The sequence below is a fragment of the Staurois parvus genome, unplaced genomic scaffold (assembly GCF_062004578.1).
Source record: "Staurois parvus isolate SC_StPar_1 unplaced genomic scaffold, SC_StPar_1.0 ptg000723l, whole genome shotgun sequence".
In the NCBI taxonomy this organism is placed as follows: Eukaryota; Metazoa; Chordata; class Amphibia; order Anura; family Ranidae; genus Staurois; species Staurois parvus.
The window spans coordinates 607,769-632,060 of NW_028318519.1; the positions used below are offsets into that span (position 1 = coordinate 607,769).

The 24,292-nt window shown below is 43.5% G+C and overlaps 1 protein-coding gene across 1 annotated transcript in view; it reads right to left on the minus strand.

The window, feature by feature from the left end:
• SCARA5 (scavenger receptor class A member 5) overlaps positions 1-24,292 on the minus strand; it is a 537,618-nt gene that overhangs the window by 396,751 nt on the left and 116,575 nt on the right. Inside the window, exon 3 of the mRNA XM_089653868.1 lies at positions 12,868-12,996. Within this exon, the coding sequence (XP_089509994.1) occupies positions 12,868-12,996 (129 nt within the window). The remainder of the gene's footprint in view (positions 1-12,867; positions 12,997-24,292) is intronic.

Genomic DNA, 24,292 nt, shown 5'->3' on the forward strand with positions numbered 1-24,292 from the left:
GGATTGAGCAAAGGTAAAGAAAAAAGAATGCCTGTGGTCTCCTCGAGTATAGTATGGACCAGGGGCGGACTGACAACTCATGGGGCCCCTGGGCAATAGGGGATCATGGGGCCCCTGTGTCCTTGCCCAAACTCAAAAAGCCTATGAAAAAGGTACCCGAGTTTCCAAATGGTCAGTCTGCCCCTGATATGGACTTTACCATAGCTGGTGGGTTTTACGTAACAAAGTCCAGAGGTTGGTAGTAGTTAGGGCAGATGACAGACAAGAGGTGTAATTCAAAAAAAGAATCTGATATCAGGGCAGGCAGCAAGTGAAACCTAATTCAGAGATAGTCTGGGGTTAGGGCAGGCAGAATGACAGAGTAATCAAGAGATAGTTTGAGGTCAGGGCAGGTAGAACAGTAGAGTTATCAAGAAACAGTTGGAGTTCAGGGCAGGCAGTAAACGATAAAGTAATCAAGAGTCAATTCAAGGTCAGTGTAGGCAGAACAATAAAGTAATCAAGAGGCAGTCTGATGTCAGGGCAGGCAGAATGGTAGGATAATCAAGAGACAGTCCAAGGTCAGGACAGGCAACAAATGATAGAGTAATCAAGAGCAAGTCTGAGGTCAGGGCACGTAGCAGGTGAAGTGTTATTTACAAACAGCCCAAGGTCAGGGCAGGCAGCAGATGATACAGTAATCAAGAGACAATGCGAGGTCAGGGCAGGCAGAACAACAGAGTAATCCAGAGACAGTCTGAGGTCAGGGCAGGAAGAAGACAATGAAGTAATCAAGAGACAGCCCAAGGTCAAAGCGGGCAGAACAATAGAGTAATCAAGTCCAAGGTCAGGGCAAGCAGAATTGTAGAGTAATTCAGAAACAGTCTGAGGTCAGGGCAGGCAGAATGGTAGAGTAAGAGTAATGAAGAGACAGTCTGAGATCAGGGCAGGTAGTAGGTGATGTGTTATTCAGATATAGCCCAAGGTCAGGGCAGGGAGCAGATAATACAGTAATTAAGAAACAATCTGAGGTCAGGGAAGGCAGAACAATAGAGTAAGCAAGAGACAGTCTGAGGTCAGAGCAGGCAGAAGACAATAAAATAATCAAGAGACAGTCCGAGGTCAGAGCAGGCGGAACACAATAAAATAATCAAGAGACAGTCTGAGGTCAGGTGGAACACAATAAGATAATCAAGAGACAAAATAATATAATAGTGGTGAAGCGCTCAACTAAAATAATCAAAAAACTAGTGCAATACCTCCTTTGTAAATATACCCTGGTGATATAGTGATAAATGATACCTCTTAGACTAAAAATTATACAATGGTAACTGGTGCAATATCCTCATCACTGTATATTAAATCCCTAGTGATGTAGTGATAAACGATTATTATTAACCTATGCAAAAAGAGATACTCAAATACAATTAATCAAACCAATTTAAATAAAAATCAAATAAGATAGTGATGCCACACTGTGCAAAAAAAAGTGTTCAAATAATATCACTCCATACTGCAATAGTGCTCTTCGTGAAATCTTGACGTGACTCCCCTCAATGATAGCCAAAATGCCCCCTCACCTTCCACATTCGACCCTTGCGGGTCACAGAGCTTTTTATATATAAATAAATCTCTGCCAGATTTATTCTCCTCCACTGCCTCCACCGACCATGATCCTCCTCCAGGCAGTAAGTAATACTCCAATAGCTCCCCTCAACAAACGGACTCTGCCAGATATAATTCTCCTCCACTGCCTTCACCGCTCAAGATCCTCCTCCAGGCAGTAAGTTACACTTCAATACCCCTCACAGAATGGACACAGACACAGGGCGCATATGGAAAACAAAATCACATCTCCATAGTGCAACACCGTTTAATGCACTTAATCGGTAAAATCGAACATTACACTCACATGTCCTTTCAGCAAAGTAAAGCAGTTCCCATGTAATATGGGTGTATACAGGTGTCCAAAGATGGCGTCCGAACCCGGAACCGGAAGTACGTCACCCCTATACGTCGACGCGTTGCGCCACGATCACGTGGCTTCTTCAGGATCAAGAGACAGTTCGAGGTCAGAGCAGGCAGAAGACAATAAAATAATCAAGAGACAGTCTGAGGTCAGAGCAGGCAGAAGACAATAAAATAATCAAGAGACAGTCCGAGGTCATAGCAGGCGGAACACAATAAAATAATCAAGAGACAGTCCGAGGTCAGAGCAGGTGGAACACAATAAAATAATCAAGAGACAGTCTGAGGTCAGAGCAGGCAGAAGACAATAAAATAATCAAGAGACAGTCCGAGGTCATAGCAGGCGGAACAAAATAAAATAATCAAGGGACAGTCCGAGGTCAGAGCAGGCAGAAGACAATAAAATAATCAAGGGACAGTCCGAGGTCAGAGTAGGCAGAAGACATTGCAGTAATCCTGGAAGAGACTGGTGTCAAGGCAGGCTACTACAATGAGAATCAGGATTCAAGCCCACATTCCTGTTTAGAACACTAGAGTCGTGGTGGCCAACCAGGCTAGAGATGGTGGAACAGGGAGCACTTAGCAGCAGGAAACACTGCAAGAGGGGGCCACCACCACCTGCCAATGGGCTCAAAGTAGGGAAGGGCCTGTTTGCCAACAACGGAAATGCTGACTGGGCAATAGACAGCCAACCCACTGTTTGTATCAGATACAAAGGCTCTTCAGAGGCATGCCATGATGTTTTCAGGAAGCTATGTCCTGCACTCTGCCGGCCCCTCCCACCATCCATAATCTACCTGAATTCCATAGAGAACCACAGAGACCCAGTGATGACATCCTTAGATCTAAAATAAGATCTCTACTAAAAAAAAAAGAAAGTATTTAATAAAAAATGTCATTACCATGTTGATGATGGGGGAGGGAGGAACCAGGGAAGCTAAGTTGATCTGGGCATATGTACAAAATAAAAAAAAGAAACTGAAACATTTCCCATCCTGACCAACCGTATTTTATTTTCTCTGTATATTTTTTATTCTCTAAGAAAATTAAACAGGATCTGTAATTAGTAAGTAAGATTTGTGGAGCGCATTCTTCTTTCCGTCTTTGTATAAACATGCCCCAGTGGTCTCCATTATCAGGCAGGAAGGTACAGATTTTGTACGGGTCACTATGTTATATACAAAACAAATGTGAAGTCATATTTCATCAGGATTTCTGTATTAGCCAAGCCCAGGTTTATCAAACGGTATTCTAGATAACACATTGATTTGAACAATCCTATGTTATGGAAGCAATACATCAATATGTGAGATATTTCATGTTCATCCATTTCCCTGTAGGAAAAGCAGCATTAAAATATGTTATTCCAAGAAAGATAAATGAATGCAGCCTGATAACTCTACCATCCATTACAGATGTGTATGAAACTTGCTGCTTTCTGAATGGCTGTTATTTTTTTTTTCTTTCGAATCTCTATTTACAGTGGGGGTAATGCGCTGCAAACGCAAGCCAGGCATCGTAGCCCTATTGACTTGAATGGCTGAGTTTAACCACTTGAGCTCCAGAGGATTTACCCCCCTTCCTGACCAGGCCTCTTTTTGCTACTCGGCGCTGCACTAATTCAACTGATAATTGCGCGGTCATGCAATGCTGCACCCAAACAAAATTTACGTCCTTTTTTTCACACAAATAGAGCTTTCTTTCGGTGGTATTTGATCACCTGTGCGCTTTTTATTTTTCACGCTATAAACATAAAAAGGCCAAAAATTTTGAAGAAAAACAATATTTTTTACTTTTAGCTATAAAAAATATATAGTAAACTCAAAGTTGGTTATAAATTTAGGCCAAAATGTATTCTGCTCCATGTTTTTGGTAAAAAAAATCCCAATGAGTGTATATTGATTGCTTTGTGTGGAAGTTGTAGCGTTTACAAACTAAGGTATAAATACTGCAATTTACGCCATTTTTCTGCTATACAGCGCTGCGCTAGTTTAACGGACAATTGCGCGGTCATGCAATACGGTACATAAATTAAATTTACATCCTTTTTTTCCCCACAAATTGAGCTTTCTTTCGGTGGTATTTGATTGCCTGTGCGGTTTTTATTTTTTGCGCTATAAAACAAAAGGCTGACAATTTTGAGGAAAAAAAAACAATATTTCGGACTTTTAGCTATAAAACATGTCCAGTAAAAAAAATTGCAAAAATCAAATTTAGTCATAAATTTCTGCCAAAATGCATTCTGGAACATGTCTTTGCTTAAAAAAAACCCAATACGTGTAAATTAATTGGTTTACGTGAAAGTTAGAGCGTTTACAAATGGCGGGAAAGATACTGGGATTTTTAGGGTTTTTGTTTATACTAATAATGGCGGCGATCAGCGAATTATGGCGGCGATCAGGGACTTATGGCAGCGACCAGCGACTTATGGCGGGACTGCGGCGGACATTCTGACATTGGGGGGTACTGACTTGGGGTCACTGACATCCCCAAAAACACTAATACAGTGATCAGTGCAAAAAAAAAACTGACACTGTACTAATGGCACTGGGGAGGAAGGGGTTAACTTTATTTTGCAGGGAAGGGTTATAGGAGTGAGGGGAGTGTTTTACTAGGGGGCGGGGGTGTGTACTGGGCGGGACAAGGCTGATCGAGAAAGAGAAACTCTTCTTTCTCGATCAGCTCATCCTCGAGCTGACAGGGAAGTGACAGACAGCACAGCTACTGCAGCTGTGCTGTCTGTCACTGTTTGCCACCGATCGCCGGAACATAGCCGCTAAGGAGCTGACAGGGAAGTGACAGACAGCACAGCTACTGCAGCTGTGCTGTCTGTCACTGTTTGCCATCGATCGCCGGAACATAGCCACTAACGAGTGGCTGTGACCCGGCGACTGACATTTGCGGCGGTGATCCGCAGGACAGATAGAGCGGCGGCGCGCCTCGCGCGCGCGCCCTATTTGTTTACAAAACACACGTCTTAAAACGTGGTTTTGCCTGCGAGTGCCGCCCTGCCGCTGTATATGTACAGTGGCTGGGCGGCATGTAGTTAAATGGTGAGGCCGCCTGTCAACTCAGCCTGCCATTTTAAATTTAAAAGCAACATTCCCTGGGCTGTATTTTATATGTTAGATGGGCAGTCAGGGGGTTTTATTAACATGGCTCAACTGCATTTTTACCACCCTCCAATAGAACATCTCTGGGATATCATGTTTCGGTCCATCCGACGCCACCAGGTTGCACCTCAGACTGTCTAGGAGCTCAGTGATGCCCTGGTCCAGATCTGGGAGGAAATCCCCCAGGACACCATCTGTCGTCTCGTTAGGAGCCTCCCCCCGACGTTGTCAGGCATGCATACAAGTGTTGGGGACCATACAAGCTACCGAGGACCATTCTGAGTTGCTGCAATGAAATCAACCCTACCCTAACAGTAACCCTCCCTGTAACCCAAACAATAACATCACTGGATTCTTAACACTAACCCTCCCTGTAACCCTAACACTGACCCTCCCTGTAATTCTAATACTAGCCTTCCCTGTAACCCTAACTCTAACCCCTCCTGTAACCCTAACACTGACCCTCCCTGTAATTCTATCACCAACCCTCCTGTAACCCTAACACTAACGCACCCTGTAATCCTAACACTAACCCTCCCTGTAATCCCAACACTAACCCTCCCTGTAATCCTAACACTAACCCTCCCTGTAATCCCAACACTAACCCACCCTGTAATCCTAACACTAACCCTCCCTGTAATCCCAACACTAACCCTCCCTGTAATCCCAACACTAACCCTCCCTGTAATCCTAACACTAACCATCCGTGTAACCCCAACACTAACCCTCCCTGTAATCCTAACACTAACCCTCCCTGTAACCCTAACACTAACCCTCCCTGTAATCCTAACACTAACCCTCCCTGTAATCCTAACACTAACCCTCCCTTTAACCCTAACACTAACCCTCCCTGTAATCCTAACACTAACCCTCCATGTAATCCTAACACTAACCCTCCCCGTAACCCTAACAATAACCCTCCCTGTAACCCTAACACTAACCCTCCCTGTAATCCTAACACTAACCCTTCCTGTAATCCTAACACTAACCCTCCCTGTAATCCTAATACTAACCCTCCCTGTAACCCTAACACTAAACCTCCCTGTAATCCTAACACTAACCCTCCCTGTAACCCTAACACTAACCCTCCCTGTAACCCTAACACTAACCCTCCCTGTAATCCTAACACTAACCCTCCCTGTAACCCTAACACTAACCCTCCCTGTAATCCTAACACTAACCATCCCTGTAACCCTAACACTAACCGTCCCCGTAATCCTAACACTAACCCTCCATGTAATCCTAACACTAACCCTCCCCGTAACCCTAACAATAACCCTCCCTGTAACCCTAACACTAACCCTCCCTGTAATCCTAACACTAACCCTCCCTGTAATCCCAACACTAACCCACCCTGTAATCCTAACACTAACCCTCCCTGTAATCCCAACACTAACCCTCCCTGTAATCCCAACACTAACCCTCCCTGTAATCCTAACACTAACCATCCGTGTAACCCCAACACTAACCCTCCCTGTAATCCTAACACTAACCATCCATGTAACCCCAACACTAACCTTTCCTGTAACCCTAACACTAACCCTCCCTGCAATTCTAAAACCAACCCCTCCTGTAATCCTAACACTAGCCTTCCCTGTAACCCTAACTCTAACCCCTCCTGTAACCCTAACACTGACCCTCCCTGTAATTCTATCACCAACCCTCCTGTAACCCTAACACTAACCCACCCTGTAATCCTAACACTAACCCTCCCTGTAATCCTAACACTAACCCTCCCTGTAATCCTAACACTAACCCTCCCTGTAATCCCAACACTAACCCACCCTGTAATCCTAACACTAACCCTCCCTGTAATCCCAACACTAACCCTCCCTGTAATCCTAACACTAACCATCCGTGTAACCCCAACACTAACCCTCCCTGTAATCCTAACACTAACCATCCATGTAACCCCAACACTAACCCTCCCTGTAATCCTAACACTAACCCTCCCTGTAACCCTAACACTAACCCTCCCTGTAATCCTAACACTAACCCTCCCTGTAATCCTAACACTAACCCTCCCTTTAACCCTAACACTGACCCTCCCTGTAATTCTATCACCAACCCTCCTGTAACCCTAACACTAACCCACCCTGTAATCCTAACACTAACCCACCCTGTAATCCTAACACTAACCCTCCCTGTAATCCCAACACTAACCCTCCCTGTAATCCTAACACTAACCCTCCCTGTAATCCCAACACTAACCCACCCTGTAATCCTAACACTAACTCTCCCTGTAATCCCAACACTAACCCTCCCTGTAATCCCAACACTAACCCTCCCTGTAATCCTAACACTAACCATCCGTGTAACCCCAACACTAACCCTCCCTGTAATCCTAACTCTAACCATCCATGTAACCCCAACACTAACCCTCCCTGTAATCCTAACACTAACCCTCCCTGTAACCCTAACACTAACCCTCCCTGTAATCCTAACACTAACCCTCCCTGTAATCCTAACACTAACCCTCCCTTTAACCCTAACACTAACCCTCCCTGTAATCCTAACACTAACCCTCCCCGTAACCCTAACACTAACCCTCCCTGTAACCCTAACACTAACCCTCCCTGTAATCCTAACACTAACCCTCCCTGTAATCCTAACACTAACCCTCCCTGTAACCCTAACACTAACCCACCCTGTAATCCTAACACTAACCCTCCCTGTAATTCTATCACCAACCCTCCTGTAACCCTAACACTAACCCACCCTGTAATCCTAACACTAACCCTCCCTGTAATCCCAACACTAACCCTCCCTGTAATCCTAACACTAACCCTCCCTGTAATCCCAACACTAACCCACCCTGTAATCCTAACACTAACCCTCCCTGTAATCCCAACACTAACCCTCCCTGTAATCCCAACACTAACCCTCCCTGTAATCCTAACACTAACCATCCGTGTAACCCCAACACTAACCCTCCCTGTAATCCTAACACTAACCCTCCCTGTAACCCTAACACTAACCATCCATGTAACCCCAACACTAACCCTCCCTGTAATCCTAACACTAACCCTCCCTGTAACCCTAACACTAACCCTCCCTGTAATCCTAACACTAACCCTCCCTGTAATCCTAACACTAACCCTCCCTTTAACCCTAACACTAACCCTCCCTGTAATCCTAACACTAACCCTCCATGTAATCCTAACACTAACCCTCCCCGTAACCCTAACAATAACCCTCCCTGTAACCCTAACACTAACCCTCCCTGTAATCCTAACACTAACCCTTCCTGTAATCCTAACACTAACCCTCCCTGTAATCCTAATACTAACCCTCCCTGTAACCCTAACACTAAACCCCCCTGTAATCCTAACACTAACCCTCCCTGTAATCCTAACACTAACCCTCCCTGTAACCCTAACACTAACCCTCCCTGTAACCCTAACACTAACCCTCCCTGTAACCCTAACACTAACCCTCCCTGTAATCCTAACACTAACCCTCCCTGTAACCCTAACACTAACCCTCCCTGTAACCCTAACACTAACCCTCCCTGTAACCCTAACACTAACCCTCCCTGTAATCCTAACACTAACCTTTCCTGTAACCCTAACACTAACCCTCCCTGTAACCCTAACACTAACCCTCCCTATAATCCTAACACTAACCCTCCCTGTAACCCTAACATTAACCCTCCCTGTAATTCTAACACTAACCCTCCCTGTAATCCTAACACTAACCCTCCCTGTAACCCTAACACTAACCGTCCCCGTAATCCTAACACTGACCCTCCCTGTAATCCTAACACTAACCATCCCTGTAACCCTAACACTAACCCTCCCTGTAATCCTAACACTAACCCTCCATGTAACCCTAACACTAACCGTCCCTGTAACCCTAACACTAACCGTCCCTGTAATCCTAACACTGACCCTCCCTGTAATCCTAACACTAACCCTCCCTGTAATCCTAACACTAACCCTCTCTGTAACCCTAACACTAACCCTCTCTGTTTGTTGTTCAACTGAGTTGTACAGTTTATAAGTTACATCAATGGTGGAAAAAGTTCTGAAATTATTTATTTTTGTCTAATTTTTTTACATCACAGAAACCTGACATTTAAAAAGGGGTGTGTAGACTTTTTATATCCACTGTATATCTTTTACATTACATTGCTGTCTTTACAGTACACAAGACTGAAACAGTTAAACAGCAACGCCACGCAACTAGTGCAATAATGCAGCAGCTTTAAAGCCAGGAACATATTAAGTTGTGGATAATAAAAAAAAAAAAAAAAAAAAAGATACAGCGTTTTATGTTATAGAGTCACAGAATGTGGTTTTCATCTCTGCTCTGTAACGTTTCTCTTGCCAAGGATGACATTCTGCTTTTTCCTGAATCCTCACTTCTCTTACAGTAAATTGTATCCTAGCTGAGCTATAGATTTAGTGTTTACACACGGCTCAGTGTTGTGATGCAATCAATTTGCCTAAAAGGCTCGGGAAAAAGTTGTGTAATTAGTTGGTCTCAGTTGGAACATTATTCAACTAAAATGGAACAAAACTTGTTTTTCTCCAGCTACAATAAATGTCTTTAATTTCCGTAAGCAACTGTAATAGATGGTTATGGTTATAATGGACCCTATAAAGAATGTGTGCCATTCTGCCCACTGAGAGCAAAGTGACAGGTTCTCTTGATAGGGCACCCTCTGCATCTGCTGATACTTACTTTCCTCAAGACGCAACATCCTCCCCCTTCTGTCTCGTGTTTTAGAACCCCAACTCCAAGCCCTGTCAATCCCCCTTTATTCTCAATCTCAGTTCAAAGCCCTAGCTCCAAGCCCCATCAACCCCTTATCATTCTTGGTGTTGTGTCAGAGCCCTGGCTTCAAGCCCCAACAACCTCATTTCATTCTTGGTCTTGTGTCAGAGCCTTGGCGCCAAGTCTCAACAACCCCGTTTCATTCTTTGTCTTGTGACAGAGCCCTGGCTCCAAGCCCCAACAACCCTGTTTCATTCTTGGTCTTGTGTCAGAGCCCTGACTCCAAGCCCCAACAACCCCTTTTCATTCTTGGTCTTGTATCAGAGCCCTAGCTCCAAGCCCCAACAACCCCATTTCATTCTTGGTCTTGTGTCAGAGCCTTGGCATCAAGTCTCAACAACCCCGTTTCATTCTTGGTCTTGTGTCAGTGCCCTGGCTCCAAGCCCCAACAACCCCATTTCATTCTTGGTCTTGTGTCAGAACCTTGGCGCCAAGCCCCAACAACCCCGTTTCATTCTTGGTCTTGTGTCAGAGCCTTGGCGCCAAGCCCCAACAACCCCTTTTCATTCTTGGTCTTGTGTCAGAGCCTTTGTGCCAAGCCCCAACAACCCCATTTCATTCTTGGTCTTGTGTCAGAACCTTGGCGCCAAGCCTCAACAACCCTGTTTCATTCTTGGTCTTGTGTCAGAGCCCTGACTCCAAGCCCCAACAACCCCTTTTCATTCTTGGTCTTGTATCAGAGCCCTAGCTCCAAGCCCCAACAACCCCATTTCATTCTTGGTCTTGTGTCAGAGCCTTGGCATCAAGTCTCAACAACCCCGTTTCATTCTTGGTCTTGTGTCAGTGCCCTGGCTCCAAGCCCCAACAAACCCATTTCATTCTTGGTCTTGTGTCAGAACCTTGGCGCCAAGCCCCAACAACCCCGTTTCATTCTTGGTCTTGTGTCAGAGCCTTGGCGCCAAGCCCCAACAACCCCGTTTCATTCTTGGTCTTGTGTCAGAGCCTTTGTGCCAAGCCCCAACAACCCCATTTCATTCTTGGTCTTGTGTCAGAACCTTGGCGCCAAGCCTCAACAACCCTGTTTCATTCTTGGTCTTGTGTCAGAGCCCTGACTCCAAGCCCCAACAACCCCTTTTCATTCTTGGTCTTGTATCAGAGCCCTAGCTCCAAGCCCCAACAACCCCATTTCATTCTTGGTCTTGTGTCAGAGCCTTGGCATCAAGTCTCAACAACCCCGTTTCATTCTTGGTCTTGTGTCAGTGCCCTGGCTCCAAGCCCCAACAACCCCATTTCATTCTTGGTCTTGTGTCAGAACCTTGGCGCCAAGCCCCAACAACCCCGTTTCATTCTTGGTCTTGTGTCAGAGCCTTGGCGCCAAGCCCCAACAACCCCGTTTCATTCTTGGTCTTGTGTCAGAGCCTTTGTGCCAAGCCCCAACAACCCCATTTCATTCTTGGTCTTGTGTCAGAACCTTGGCGCCAAGCCCCAACAACCCCATTTCATTCTTGGTCTTGTGTCAGAGCCCTGACTCCAAGCCCCAACAACCCCTTTTCATTCTTGGTCTTGTATCAGAGCCCTAGCTCCATGCCCCAACAACCCCATTTCATTCTTGGTCTTGTGTCAGAGCCTTGGCATCAAGTCTCAACAACCCCGTTTCATTCTTGGTCTTGTGTCAGTGCCCTGGCTCCAAGCCCCAACAACCCCATTTCATTCTTGGTCTTGTGTCAGAACCTTGGTGCCAAGCCCCAACAACCCCGTTTCATTCTTGGTCTTGTGTCAGAGCCTTGGCGCCAAGCCCCAACAACCCCTTTTCATTCTTGGTCTTGTGTTAGAGCCCTAGCTCAAAGCCCCAACAACACCCCTTCATTCTCAGTCTTGTGCTAAACCCCGAGCTCCAAGCCCCAACAACCTCCCTTCATTCTTGGTCTTGTGTCACAGCCCCAACAACCTCTCCCCCTTTCCATCATACTTTCAGGTAAATGGGAGTATTTGACTCTCTCAACTTACTCCCAAGATGCAGTGGTCAATTCCCCAATGGCCAATTGCTAGGGACAAACCTTGCTGTTTGGACTTCAAAGAAGGATAAGGTAAGTACAAAGACTAGTGTAAACAAAAAGTTGCTATCTGACCATTATCAACCCCTAAGCTAGAAAGTTTTTTTTAGGTTTTTGGTATACTGTAAATAAAAACCTTCAACACGGCTAAAGGGTGTAAGGGTTCTAAAGCCCCATTCACACTTAATGGTTTGCAATCGCGGGCAGAATTGTGCTGATTCTGCCTGCGATTCCAAATCATGCTAAAATAATGGCAAAATGCGCAAGGCACTGAACATACAACGTTCTGACACAATGGTCGAGCAACAAATATGCAAAAATCATGGCAAAACACACCTGGTTTAGGGCCAAAATCTGGTCTTTGAGCATCTTTGCCACAAAAAACGCGCATAAGGCTGCCCATTCAAGAGAATGGGCTGCCCTATGTGTAATACACGGAAACATGTGTGAATTGCTGTACAAAATCACATGCTTTCCTGCTTTGTGAAATGTAAACGAGGCCTAAAAAACACGAAAGCAGATGGCCACCAATATGTTCAATGCTTTTCTTACAGGCTAACCACCAAAATATGCATGTTCAATGTCCATACTATGTCCAGAATGGAGAGCAGGACTGTACAGTTCATAGTAAGAGGGTTACATGGCAACTTTGGGCTGTTAGATTGGCATTACTGATGTTCTTCCAACTCAGCAACAAATTCTATGTTGAGGGCAAACCATAAAGCTTCATGAGAAACATTAATCCTGTCTGACCACAAAGCTAACCTTCCACAGCACATAGGAAAATGGGACAAAGAATTACTGTGATGTCCCAAACCACCCAGATACTTCTTCAATAACCCACCCAGATTCACTCCAGTTACAGTGTGCGAAGCATGCATGTTTTAGCCTCCAACAATAAACTTAATTTGCCAATCTGTTGCCCAATCAACCAATGCACCCAGGTGAGCTTACAAGTTTAAGGCATCTTGTGATTGGTCCCAACACTGAAGTTACATTGTTGCTTCTCATCCTCCACACCATGAGTGCCTTACCTGCCAAAATGAAGACTCCAACAAGGATGAGAAAGACTAGTAGATACAGGCCAACAACGGCATACTTCAGGGCTGCTATAGAGCCCAGTTGTCCACAGCGACGGTATGATTTTCTGCTCTTTGCAGGACCTGCATAATAAGAAAAAGGTTTTGAGGGTGGGAACAGAATGTCAACATGTTTTAATAGAAATTAAGAAAATTTCATGACAGCCCCTAAATTATCTACATTCAGGTCCACATACGCACTGCTAAACAACTCCCAACAGTTCATCTCTTAGAGGGCAGTCCTTATTTTGGAACTCAATCCCTCATTCCCTCTGTCCTACACATCTGTCAGTAGCACACTTGTACTAAACAGGGGCTACTATCCAAATTTTTTGGCTGGGCTGTAGTCATCTTGGACTGCTTGTATTGTTTTTCACCCGTTTTTTCCCTAAGCTTTTGTTGGATTGTGATTTCTCACTGTCGGTAGTAGGTGTCACTGGTACTACTGCCTATAGTATGTGATTTCATAAACAAAATTAAGTTATAAATATTAATATTTCCTTCAGCCAATTCAGTAGGAGGATCTGGCCACTGGTGCATGCTGAGTGAAGATATAAATACTTGGGACAGGCCATGTGTGAGGTCTAGGAAGGAGCTCTGCTCGTAGGTCCAATAGCCTATTTGGGGGTCTAAGCTGTGCTGAAGTAATCTTGAAGCTAGCCTGCCTGCTGTGGTGGAAGCTGTTCCAAGTGGAGAAGAGCCTGGGGAGAACCTTCTGCTGGAGAAGCCAGGAAGAAGGTTGGTTTCTCAAAAGGCCTTGTGGCTCACTTGGAGGACTCATTGAACTTGCTTGCAGTGTTGTTGAGTCGGATTAAAGGTTCTGAAACTGTGAAGCTAGACATTGCTGAGGAGCATGAGATTCTGTAAGTGATCTGCTGTGTTATCTGGGACCTCTAACCCTCCCCTCTTCAACTCCATATCTGTTCTTCAATAAAACTTCAAAAAGACAAAAAAGTGATTTGCGCCCAATGTTCTGTCTCAGTCCCCTATTTTAGCCATGAACTCACCCTGAAGTGAAATACTGGCCCGCTCCCTACTTCTGAAGGTGCTATCCTGCCATTGGGGTGTCAGATGGGTGCTACAAGTTCATTAGTTAGGCCTGATATAGAGTTCTTAATGAATCAACCAGGTAAATGTTAAAATATCGAAAATAATTTTTTAATTTGTTTTATTCTTTATTACATCTTCCTTTTTCAAAGAAGTATTTTCTTAAGCTTATCCCTTGCTTGCTTGCTTATAAGTACTCTTCCCTTTATTCTTTTTGGCCATACTCATTGGCTTAGTTTCTCTGCTCCTCTTTATAGGATACATATTTAGTGCACTATTAATCAGCTACAAGACAGCGCTCTTGATGGAGCCCAAGGACTCTTTTTTGGTCTCTGCCAACTAGTTTCTTGGCAACTTTTTCTTCTCCGTTAACTCCCTATTTTGGAAAAAGTTCAAGATATGGATATGCTGTAACAATGCCTACTCACATTGCATTTAGTAATTGTTCTTGATGTAGGTTATATCCCATGTTTTTGCAGCTTGAATGTAATTCTAACTGTGATACCTACAATGTATCTCTGTCCATGTCTTGTTAAGTAAAGTTATAAAAAATATATATTTCTGTTAATGAAGAGAGAGACCTTTTAGCACAAAGTATGTAGGCAAAAAGCACATCCTTGATCCACCCAGTTACGCGAACCACAAAGAATTCATATGCAATATGCAAAAAACGATTTGATAAACCCATGAGTGCATTTTCACTACTATTTTTTCCTTGGCTTTACTGGATTTTTAATAACAATTGCAAAAATGTAAAGGTTGGATGAAAGGTTAAGTGTTGAAAACCTCTTTAGGTAGTTATTGGGCATCTCTTTGTAGTTTTGGATAGAGATGGGGAGGATTAGAACCCCAATCATTTTTTTATTCCTAATATCAAATTCTGTGAAGGACCACCTCATTGGTCAAGCTGACTTTGGTTAGGCTGCTCATGAATACAAGAGCATCCCAAAAAGGAGGGGTCTTGAGAGAAGTCCAAATATGTAAGAAGCAGTAAGGATGCCATGCCACCCCAATGGTCCATGATTCCATTTTTTTTCAAATTGGATATTCAGCACGATAAGAGAGCCAGTGCATTTCAAGAGCTCAGATAGTTTGTATATAATCAGATCCTCCTACCAGTAGTTTGCTGCACAATTGCTGGTGGTAGGATCTGATTTTTATACATACAACTATCATCACAATCCAATGGAGTCCAGCCATTTGTGAAGCTTCATAATACGTAAGTCCTGATGAAGTGTCTGAACCCTGAAACACGGCTATCTAATCCCAACTGAGTTTCTAATTAAAAAGAAAAACACTTTGGGTTCTTTAACCATTGGTTTTGCACCCTTATAGCTTATTACATATTTGAACGTTTTATTGGTGTCGGTGTCCCCAACCGAGGAGATTCCCCCTCTCTTTTTGCCATGGCGACCATCGATTGAGGTAAAACAGGAATAGAAAGGGAATCTTCCAATGGAAACATCTGTTCTGGGGACAACAATTTAAGAGGAGAGTTATCATTCTTTTTAGAGATTTCCTTTCATTTCATTGCATTTACAAGACAGGAAGTGAAGTGATGCAGAAAAAAAAACTATTTTAATACTTTAATGCTGTGCTCAACCCAAAAAACAAGTTTTTTAATATATAGTACATACACTTTAAATAGCCCATTTTCAAAGATATCTATATATCAGACCAATAAAACTAAGGAGGAAAGAGAAATAGAAGGGTTTGGTTCCAAAAGCGGGACAGTCTCTGCAAATGAGCTGTATAGAAATGTATTTCCCTTATTGTTTGTAACTAGAGCACTCCCACACTTAAATGACAGATCCCTGCTCGACTTCTGTTTATAAACAAAGCGGCCAGGGATCCTCTGTGAGGTCACTGATAAAATATGGTCAAGACCATACCTGATCAATGACCTCACCCATAACCCTGCTTTTGTTTTCATGCAGAAACTGGCCAGGGATCTGTCATTTAGCTGTGGTAGCTGTGGTAGCAGTGGCAGGGAAGTTTCGTCAATTGGTACATTGACTTAGCGGTGGGCCAACATCACTGGACAGCGCATATTGGAACTGAAGTTGATCCACATCAGTGGACAGTGCAGTTGACGTTAATATGCTGTTGTGAGACATTGTTTATTTTTTCTTTAAACAAAGGAATTTTTTCATGGTGTGGTTGACTTAATTTTTTAATTGTGTTTGCAAATGAATAACAAGGAGTGCTCTTTCATGTAGGGGGTGCCAAATATCTACTGCCCCCTTGTTCTAAAGAGGTCTTCCAGATTCCAATAAGTTCCCCTGCCCCCCCACTGCAGGCCTCCACATCCCTTTTGGGGGGCAAGATATGGGAATGAGACCCTTATCCTCTCAACATGGGGACAGTGCATCTTGCAAGGGGAGAGAGGCTTCGCCACTTGCAAGTTTCTCTCCCAATTTTAACATTGAATTAGGATTTTTAAGGGCTTCCTTAACCTTGACACTGGTGCTCACCACACCTGAAGGACAGATCCCTGCTCGACTTCTCTTTATAAACAAAGCAACTACAATAAGTCTATTGAAAAATTTTGCAGTCAGTTCCCAGTTGTGCCCCATTAATCTCTTCCCCTTCCTGCAGAGTCTCATTTCTCCTACTGCAATTTCTTCCCATAGTCAAAGAAAGAGAGCTGAGATAGTAGTCTAGGTGCCAGCGGCACAGTCCCTGAGAGCTATAAGAGGCTTGTTGGATGACCCTGAATGGCATTCATCTAAAACATAGATTTTAATGTAGGGTAATCTGATCTTTTGCAGGCACTCTCCCAGTTCTTCCAGGTCACAGCCAAACCCCACCTTCTAATACATTATAAACAGCCATTTTGTTCATTTTATCCAGATTTAGAGTCCAGGTGGTTTCTAATGCCATTCATCTGAAAGCTATTAATACAAAATGAGAAATTTATGAAATTTAACTTAAAAGCAGCATATAAATGTAATATAGCAAGATTGTTTTGACTAGGTTTAATGAAATAATGGTGCCGAAATGCTTGACGCACAAAAAAATATCAGTAGAAAGTCAAATATCGCCCCCTCACCCCCGCAAGTCCTTAAACAGTTACTGCTAATTGGGTCGGTGTATCGAACGAATGCATCTGAGTGAAGAGAAAACCCAAAAAAGTCCCAAAAGGGAAACAGATGTCCATAACACAAAAAGCACAATAAATTGTGGATTGAAAATGTTTAGGTTTTAATCTATAAAATCTGTAGAGGATTCCAATTTAGAATATATGAAGACACCTTCTCTGCAATGGCCGTGTGTAAGACTCATGTGATGAGAGGCAAGAAGTCAATATATATGTCATGTTTGAACCCACAATTGATAAACTAAAAAAATTGCTGATAAAGTCACATCAGCCTCCAGTTACACAAATAGATATTAATACATCCCAGATGATGTCAGTTGATCTTAGAGAAAAACCTTTAAATAATTGCTAGCAGATTTGAATTACCTGATATAGTCTAAGATTCTGCTTTTGGAGGGTTTTAGCGTGCTGATTCAATAGATGTCGGTGCAACAATCATTCTCATATATTATACTGTGATTAGTAGTTCTGCCAGTAGGTGGTACACTATATATAATGGTGTGTTCTTCCTAGGGGAACTAAATGGTTATAATGTAATTTGTTGTCTCTGTGTTCTTGTGTTCCATTACAGCAAAAAGGGCTCAGCCATGGGTCCAGCAACTTCTTGACTAGAAAAAGTCAGCTTTTCAACAATAATGGAATTAGATATTAGCATTCCAACACTCTGAAAGTTGAGTGGGGCAGGGGTAGAGGGGTAAAACTGGAATAGCAGTTGGCCAAGGGTGGAGACAAAAATTTTCAAGGAATTCTCCTTAGCACCCATCCATAAGCTTCTGTTGCAATACTTACCTTTAATCCAGGGTTTCTCCTATAGTATGTCTTCTCCACCGCCAAGATGTCACCAATGACTTTTATGCAGTCCTGTTCTCCCCTTGTCTATTCTTAGAACACCTCGTATTCTATGAACCAATTAAGTATTAATTCTAAAGCAGTAATGCTTTATTATCCAACCAGAATTGTCAGGGCAGGAGCTGAGGAACGAACAGGCAGGCCTAATAACAATGTAACGCACTGGCTGACGACAACCACCACCCACAGACCGAAGTCCCTCAGGGCGCGGAGTCTAAGTCCCAGGCTGCCCTTCACCAGGGCCCCTGATGGTGGGGATGGACTTGACGCAGCCAGGAATCAGTTCACGGCCCCCGAGACACCCCAGTTGCGGTAATGGCGTGTAGCTGGTGGAAAGGACAATAGAGTAGTCGGGCAGGCTGGGTCGACAACAACGGGACAAAACGGTACAGGACAGCAGACGAGAATCACAGGTCACGGGCCGGGTTCAGCAACAGAGGATCAGATCAAAGGAGAACACAAAGAATGGTCGAGTCACAAGCCGAGTCAGATTCCAGGAGAGTCACGAGAGTATACACAGAGCTGTAGTAACACAAAGACACAAGTGCAAAGAGCATGTGCGGACCACAGGCTTATATGTAATCAGCCACACCCCTCTGGGGGATGGACCTCAGAGACCTGAAGGCATAAAAGATTCCCACCATGCTCTGCAGAAATCCAAGATGGATGCCAGCACATGGAGTAACATAATCTCTGGGAAAAGGTAGGACCTTGACAAGAATCTACTCTCTGAAGCCATTATAAAACTACATTGTTTCCACCTGTCAGAAGTCTGCCTTTACAGCCTACCTTACCAGGACTTCAGCTTTTTATTTAGGCTTTGCTGTAGTGCATCAACCACTCCTTTTTCTTTTCTCTGTAATTTGGTATCACCTGTCCTCTGTAATGATGAAGAATCACCAGGAGAGGTGAAGGAAGCAAAGATCCACAGAATGGATAAAGCAGAAGCAGGGAGATCCTTGCACCGCAGGTCCTCAGGTACAGCTTATTCTCCAGCAAGGAGAACAGTGATCAGTACAGTAGAGACATCATCAAATCTCAATCCAAATCTGATGAAAATAGCAGTTAAAGCAATGCCTTATAATGATCTGCTGTAAAGTAGGAGAGCTATTTCTAAATGTAGCGCTCACCACAGAAGGAGCCACACAACTCTGCAAACAGCACCACACACTCTGACACACCTGGCTGGGTGGGGACATTTATTTTGGCTGTATAGGCAGTACCCAATGTTAAAAGAAATATGAAACTGCAACAGTAATACAGCAAACAGTTAAACTACAGCAAAGAGAAAAAAAAAATAAAAAAAAAAAATATATATATATATATATATATATATAAACACACATATACAGTGCCTTGAAAAAGTATTCCTACCCCTTGAAATTTTCCACATTTTGTCATGTTACAACCAAAAACATACAGTAAATGTATTTTATTGGGATTTTATGTGATGTACCAACACAAAGTGGCACATAATTGTGAAGTGGAAGGAAAATGATAAATGGATTTTAAAATGTTGTACAAATAAATCTGTTAAAAGTGTGGTGTGCATTTGTATTGAGCCCCTCCCCCGGAGTCAATACTTGTAGAACCACCTTTCACTACAATTACAGCTGCAAGTCTTTTTGGGGATCTCTCCACCAGCTTTGCACATCTAGAGACGGACATTTTTGCCCATTCTTCTTTGCAGAATAGCTCAAGCCTGGGCTAGGAGGGTTCCCATTCTCCTGGAAATGCTGCCCCTGCAAGGCAGCTAATGAGAAACAAGAGTTGCAGTTGGGGCCTCAGCAGGTGCTGGGCTGAGGGTCTTGAAAAGATTGCTAAAGGATTTTTTGCTGGAGGGTACTTTTCAGAAGTCCTTGTCTGGAGAAGGAACTTTTGTCTCCTTCACTCTGAAGAGTGCCATGCGGAAGCTGGGAGGCAGACAGCTCTTGGAACATTGTGAGTAAAACCTGGTTTTGGGACATGCTACTAAAAGGATTTGGGCTAAGAAGTTTGTCCTCCTGTGAATCCCTGATATTGTTTTTGGAGTATCCTGCATCCCTACCCCCCCCTCTGTACTAATTTGGGAGAACCTGTGTATTCCCAGCCGCAATTTTGAGCGCTATACTTGTAAGTTCCCTGTAGCTGTACTTTTCCACATCACTGACTTACAAAGCCTTGTTCTGAATTGTGTCTCTGTATGAAAGCAGCCATCTTGGTAGCGGAACAGGGCTTTACTTCCTCATGTCAGAGATACCCCCCCCCCCCCCCACAATGACTGATGATTTCATAACTGGTGGGGTAATGATGAAGAATCCACAGGAGTGGTGGAGCAGGCATAGATCCACAGAGATGATGAAGCAGAAGAAGGGAGATCTTTGCATTAAAGATCCTGAGTACAGTTTCCCTTCCAGCAAGGAGACCAGTGATCATACAGTGAGATTACCAAAAATCACTCTCAAATTTGGTGAGATTATCAATCAGAAGCACCAGTGCATACAGCAAAAGAAATAAGTATTTGTTCCCTTGCTGATTTTGAATGTTTGCCCACTCACAAAGAAATTATCAGTCTAAAAATCGAATGGTAGGTGTAACACTGAGAGACAGAATAGCAACAGAAATTTCAAAAGAAATGCATGTCTAACAAATTATGCACTGATCTGCATGTTCAGGATGGAAATAAGTATTTGATCCCCTATCATTCAGCAGGATTTCTGGCTACCAGGTGTCTTTCATACAGGTAACAAGCTGAGATTAGAAGCAGTCTCTTAAAGGGAGTGCTGCTAATCTCATTTTGTTACCTGTAGAAAAGACACCTGTCCACAGGAGCAATCAAACAATCAGATTCCAAACTCTCCACCATGGCAAAGACCAAAGAGCTGTCCAAGGATGTCAGAGACAAGATTGTAGACCTACACAAGGCTGGACTGGGCTACCAAACTTTCTCCAAGCAGCTTGGTGAGAAGGTGACAACAGTTGGTGCAATCATTCGCAAATGGAAGAAACACAAAACAACTGTCAGTCTCCCTAGGTCTGGTGCATCATGCAAGATCTCACCTCGTAGAGTGTCGATGATCATGAGAATAGCGAGGAATCATCCCAGAACTACACGTGAGGATCTTGTCAATGATCTCCAGGCAGCTGGGACCACAGTCATCACTATGCCGACAAGGATTGAAATCCTGCAGTTCCCGCACAGGAAGTGCACTGCTATGTTTTAAGAGGAATTCATGACAAAAGGTAGATTTTTCAATGTCTTCTAAGGAACAATTAACATTTCTGGATGTTCCCTATAACATAGTAAATCTTCTTTTTATGAGTTTGAGTCCACTTTAATTGGCAAGTATTGTAATCTTGCTTTAGGGAAACATAACTTTAACAGCTTTTAAATTTGGATGTATAAAAAGTAATTAGAGTATTGGAACCTCAATAGGAACTTTAGACAGGATGAACTGTGGGTGACAATGAGAAGCTGCAGAGAATACCTTCCAGGAAACCTTGCTTCACTGGATAGATGGCTCTGTATGTAACTCAAGACGGACCTCCGAGACCCTTAGTAGTGCAGACTGGACTCGGCTCCATAATAATACTACACACATGTTATGTCTCCTTGTACTTTCACACATAGATGTGTACGCATTACCCATTGACTCCAAGTATGTGACACCTCATGATAAATAGCAAACAACCTCATTCCTATGGATGAGAGAACATTTACACAGCTGTTCATCTGGCACCTCCAACAGGCCTGGAGAAGATTCAGGAAGATGTGGAAGCTGGCACTGGGGACAAAGCTGAGCCTCCCGGGACAAGGTGGTTTCTTTGTATAAGTCGTCAGCAAAGCTCCAAAAAACACAAATCTGGGACCTTAACCAACTTTTAAAATGGTGCTCTCTTCACATTGTTAGAGTTCATGAGGAAAACTCAAAGATCAAGATCATTCTGCTTAACTCCAAGTTCAAAGATCATGCCACATCCCCTATGATGACACGTATATCTTATGTCGCTGGGTCACTGTTAGATGATAGTACAGTAATAAAAAAGGAAATTGAAGTACCACACCACTGCTAAGAGGTCTAGATAGGACTTTATTCCAAAAAAGTTGGGGGGGAATCCAAAGAATATCCAAAATGTTTCAGGGTCCAAAATGCTCCCTTCCTCAGGACTTGATTAACAACAAGGTGAATGGACAACAAGTGAACTGGACCTTTAATGTTATTTCTTCCAGTGTGATTACATAGGCCTGATCAGCAGCTGGTTTGGCAGCCAAGCCCGGATAAGGGGGGCTTTTATGGACCCCTGAAAGGCACTGGATACTCTTTGGATTGTCTCTGTGATTTCTATTGAAATAAAGTTGTATCTGGATCTTTTAGCAGTGGTGTGGTACTTCAATTTTCAATTTTTGGAAACGACTGTGAAGATCCTCTGGGATGTACAAGCCGCCTGCCCAGGAACCAGGTCATTTACATCAACATCAATATTTAAAGATGGCAATACCAATAAGATAACCATACAGGTCAAGTGCTATTTTTCCACTTTCCCCAACTAGAAGATATTAGAGGTCAGAGGCAATAAAAGGGATAAAAGTTGGGTGGTAAAATACAATTTACAATGCCTCCTCTGGTCCTAAAGATACCATAAAATGGTCTACAACTGTTCAACAACATGGTTGCCCTGGCACTTTTCTGTTGCTTGATAGAGCAATAGATAAACTTTAATTTCACTTAAAAAATGGAGTCAGTTGAATGTGCGCTATATGGGCATCTTTAAACTTTTGTTTTGTTGAAAAAAAAACGCTTCCTTAATGGCTTCTCGACTGCCCTATACCAGAACTACTGCTACAGGGCTGCACAAAATCATGTATCTATACGTGATTTTGTATTTCCAGGTAGGGGGCGCACACCCTACTAGGGGCGGACTGACAACTCATGGGGCCTCCGGGCAATAGGGGATCATGGGGCCCCTGTGTCCTTGCCCAAACTCAAAAAAGCATATGAAATTATACAAGGGGCATCACATGGGGCCCCCTATTGACCCTGGGCCCTCGGGCAATGCCTGAGTCTCCAAATGGTCAGTTCGCCCCTGCACCCTACCCGTGCTGCCATTGGCGGCTACAGCTGTCGATCAAGGGGTCCTGGCTGGAAATTCCCCGCCGGCGCTCAGCGATCGCCGAGGAACACTGAGAGGGGAGAGGTCTGTATGTAAACAATACAGATCTCTCCCCTGTAAGCTCCAGCATGCTGCTTTGTATCGCTCTGCATAGCAGAGCGATACAAAGCAGCATGCTTACACAGTAAAACACACACACAGCACACAGTTAACCCTTTGATTGCCCCAGATGTTAACTGTTTCCTGCCCAGTGTCATTAGTACAATGTCAGTGCTTTTATTAGCACTGATCACTGTATTAGTGTCACTGGGGATGCCAGTGGCAGTTAGTCAGTTCCCCCCAGTGACAGAATGCCTGCCCCTGATTGCCGCCATTACTAGTATATATAAGGAAAAAAAATCCCACTATATATACCGCCATTTGTAAATGCTATAAATTTCACGTAAACCAATTAATTTGCACATATTGGGAGATGTAGCAGAATACATTTTGGCCTAAATTTATGATGAAATTTGATTTTTAAAAAATTTTTTATTGGATATGTTTTATAGCAAAAAGTAAAAAATATTGTTTTTTTTTTCAAAATTGTCAGTTTTGTTTATAGCTCAAAAAAATTAATACCACAGCTCTATTTGTGGGAAAATATCTTATCCCGGGGTCAAATGTCTCATATGTCAAGAAGGGGGGTAAATCCTCTGGAGGGCAAGTGGTTAAAAAGGAATGTTTTTATAAATAATGATAGCAACATTTTTCTAATAGCTGGATATTCCTTATCTTCCCAGGGTTCAAATGTCTCATATTTCAGGATGGAGGGTAAATCCTCTGGAAAGCAAGTGGTTAACCTGGAACATCGGGCGAGGTCAAGGGGGAACTGACCATTTGAAAACTCGGGCACTGCCCGAGGGTCCAGGGTCAGTAGGGGGCCCCATGAGATGCCCCTGGTACCTTTTTCATAGGCTTTTTTGAGTTTGGGCAAGGACACAGGGGCCCCATGATTGCCTATTGCCTAGGGGCCCCATGAGTTGTCAGTCCGCCCCTGGGCAAGGTTTAAAAGATAAAGCATCTGCATACTCAGCAGGTAATTAAATTAGCTGCTGAGGGTTAAATTTCATTTTGAGCCTTACCCTAGGTTCACACCAAAGCGTTTTCTGCAGCGTTTTGCAGAAACGCAGTACAGTTCATGTAACATGATTTCCTATGGGACACGTTCACATCTCCGCGTCTTCACCCGGTGCGTTTTTTTGGAAAGGGTCAGGGACTTTTTTTGAACGCAAAAAGTTGTTTTTTTGGTTC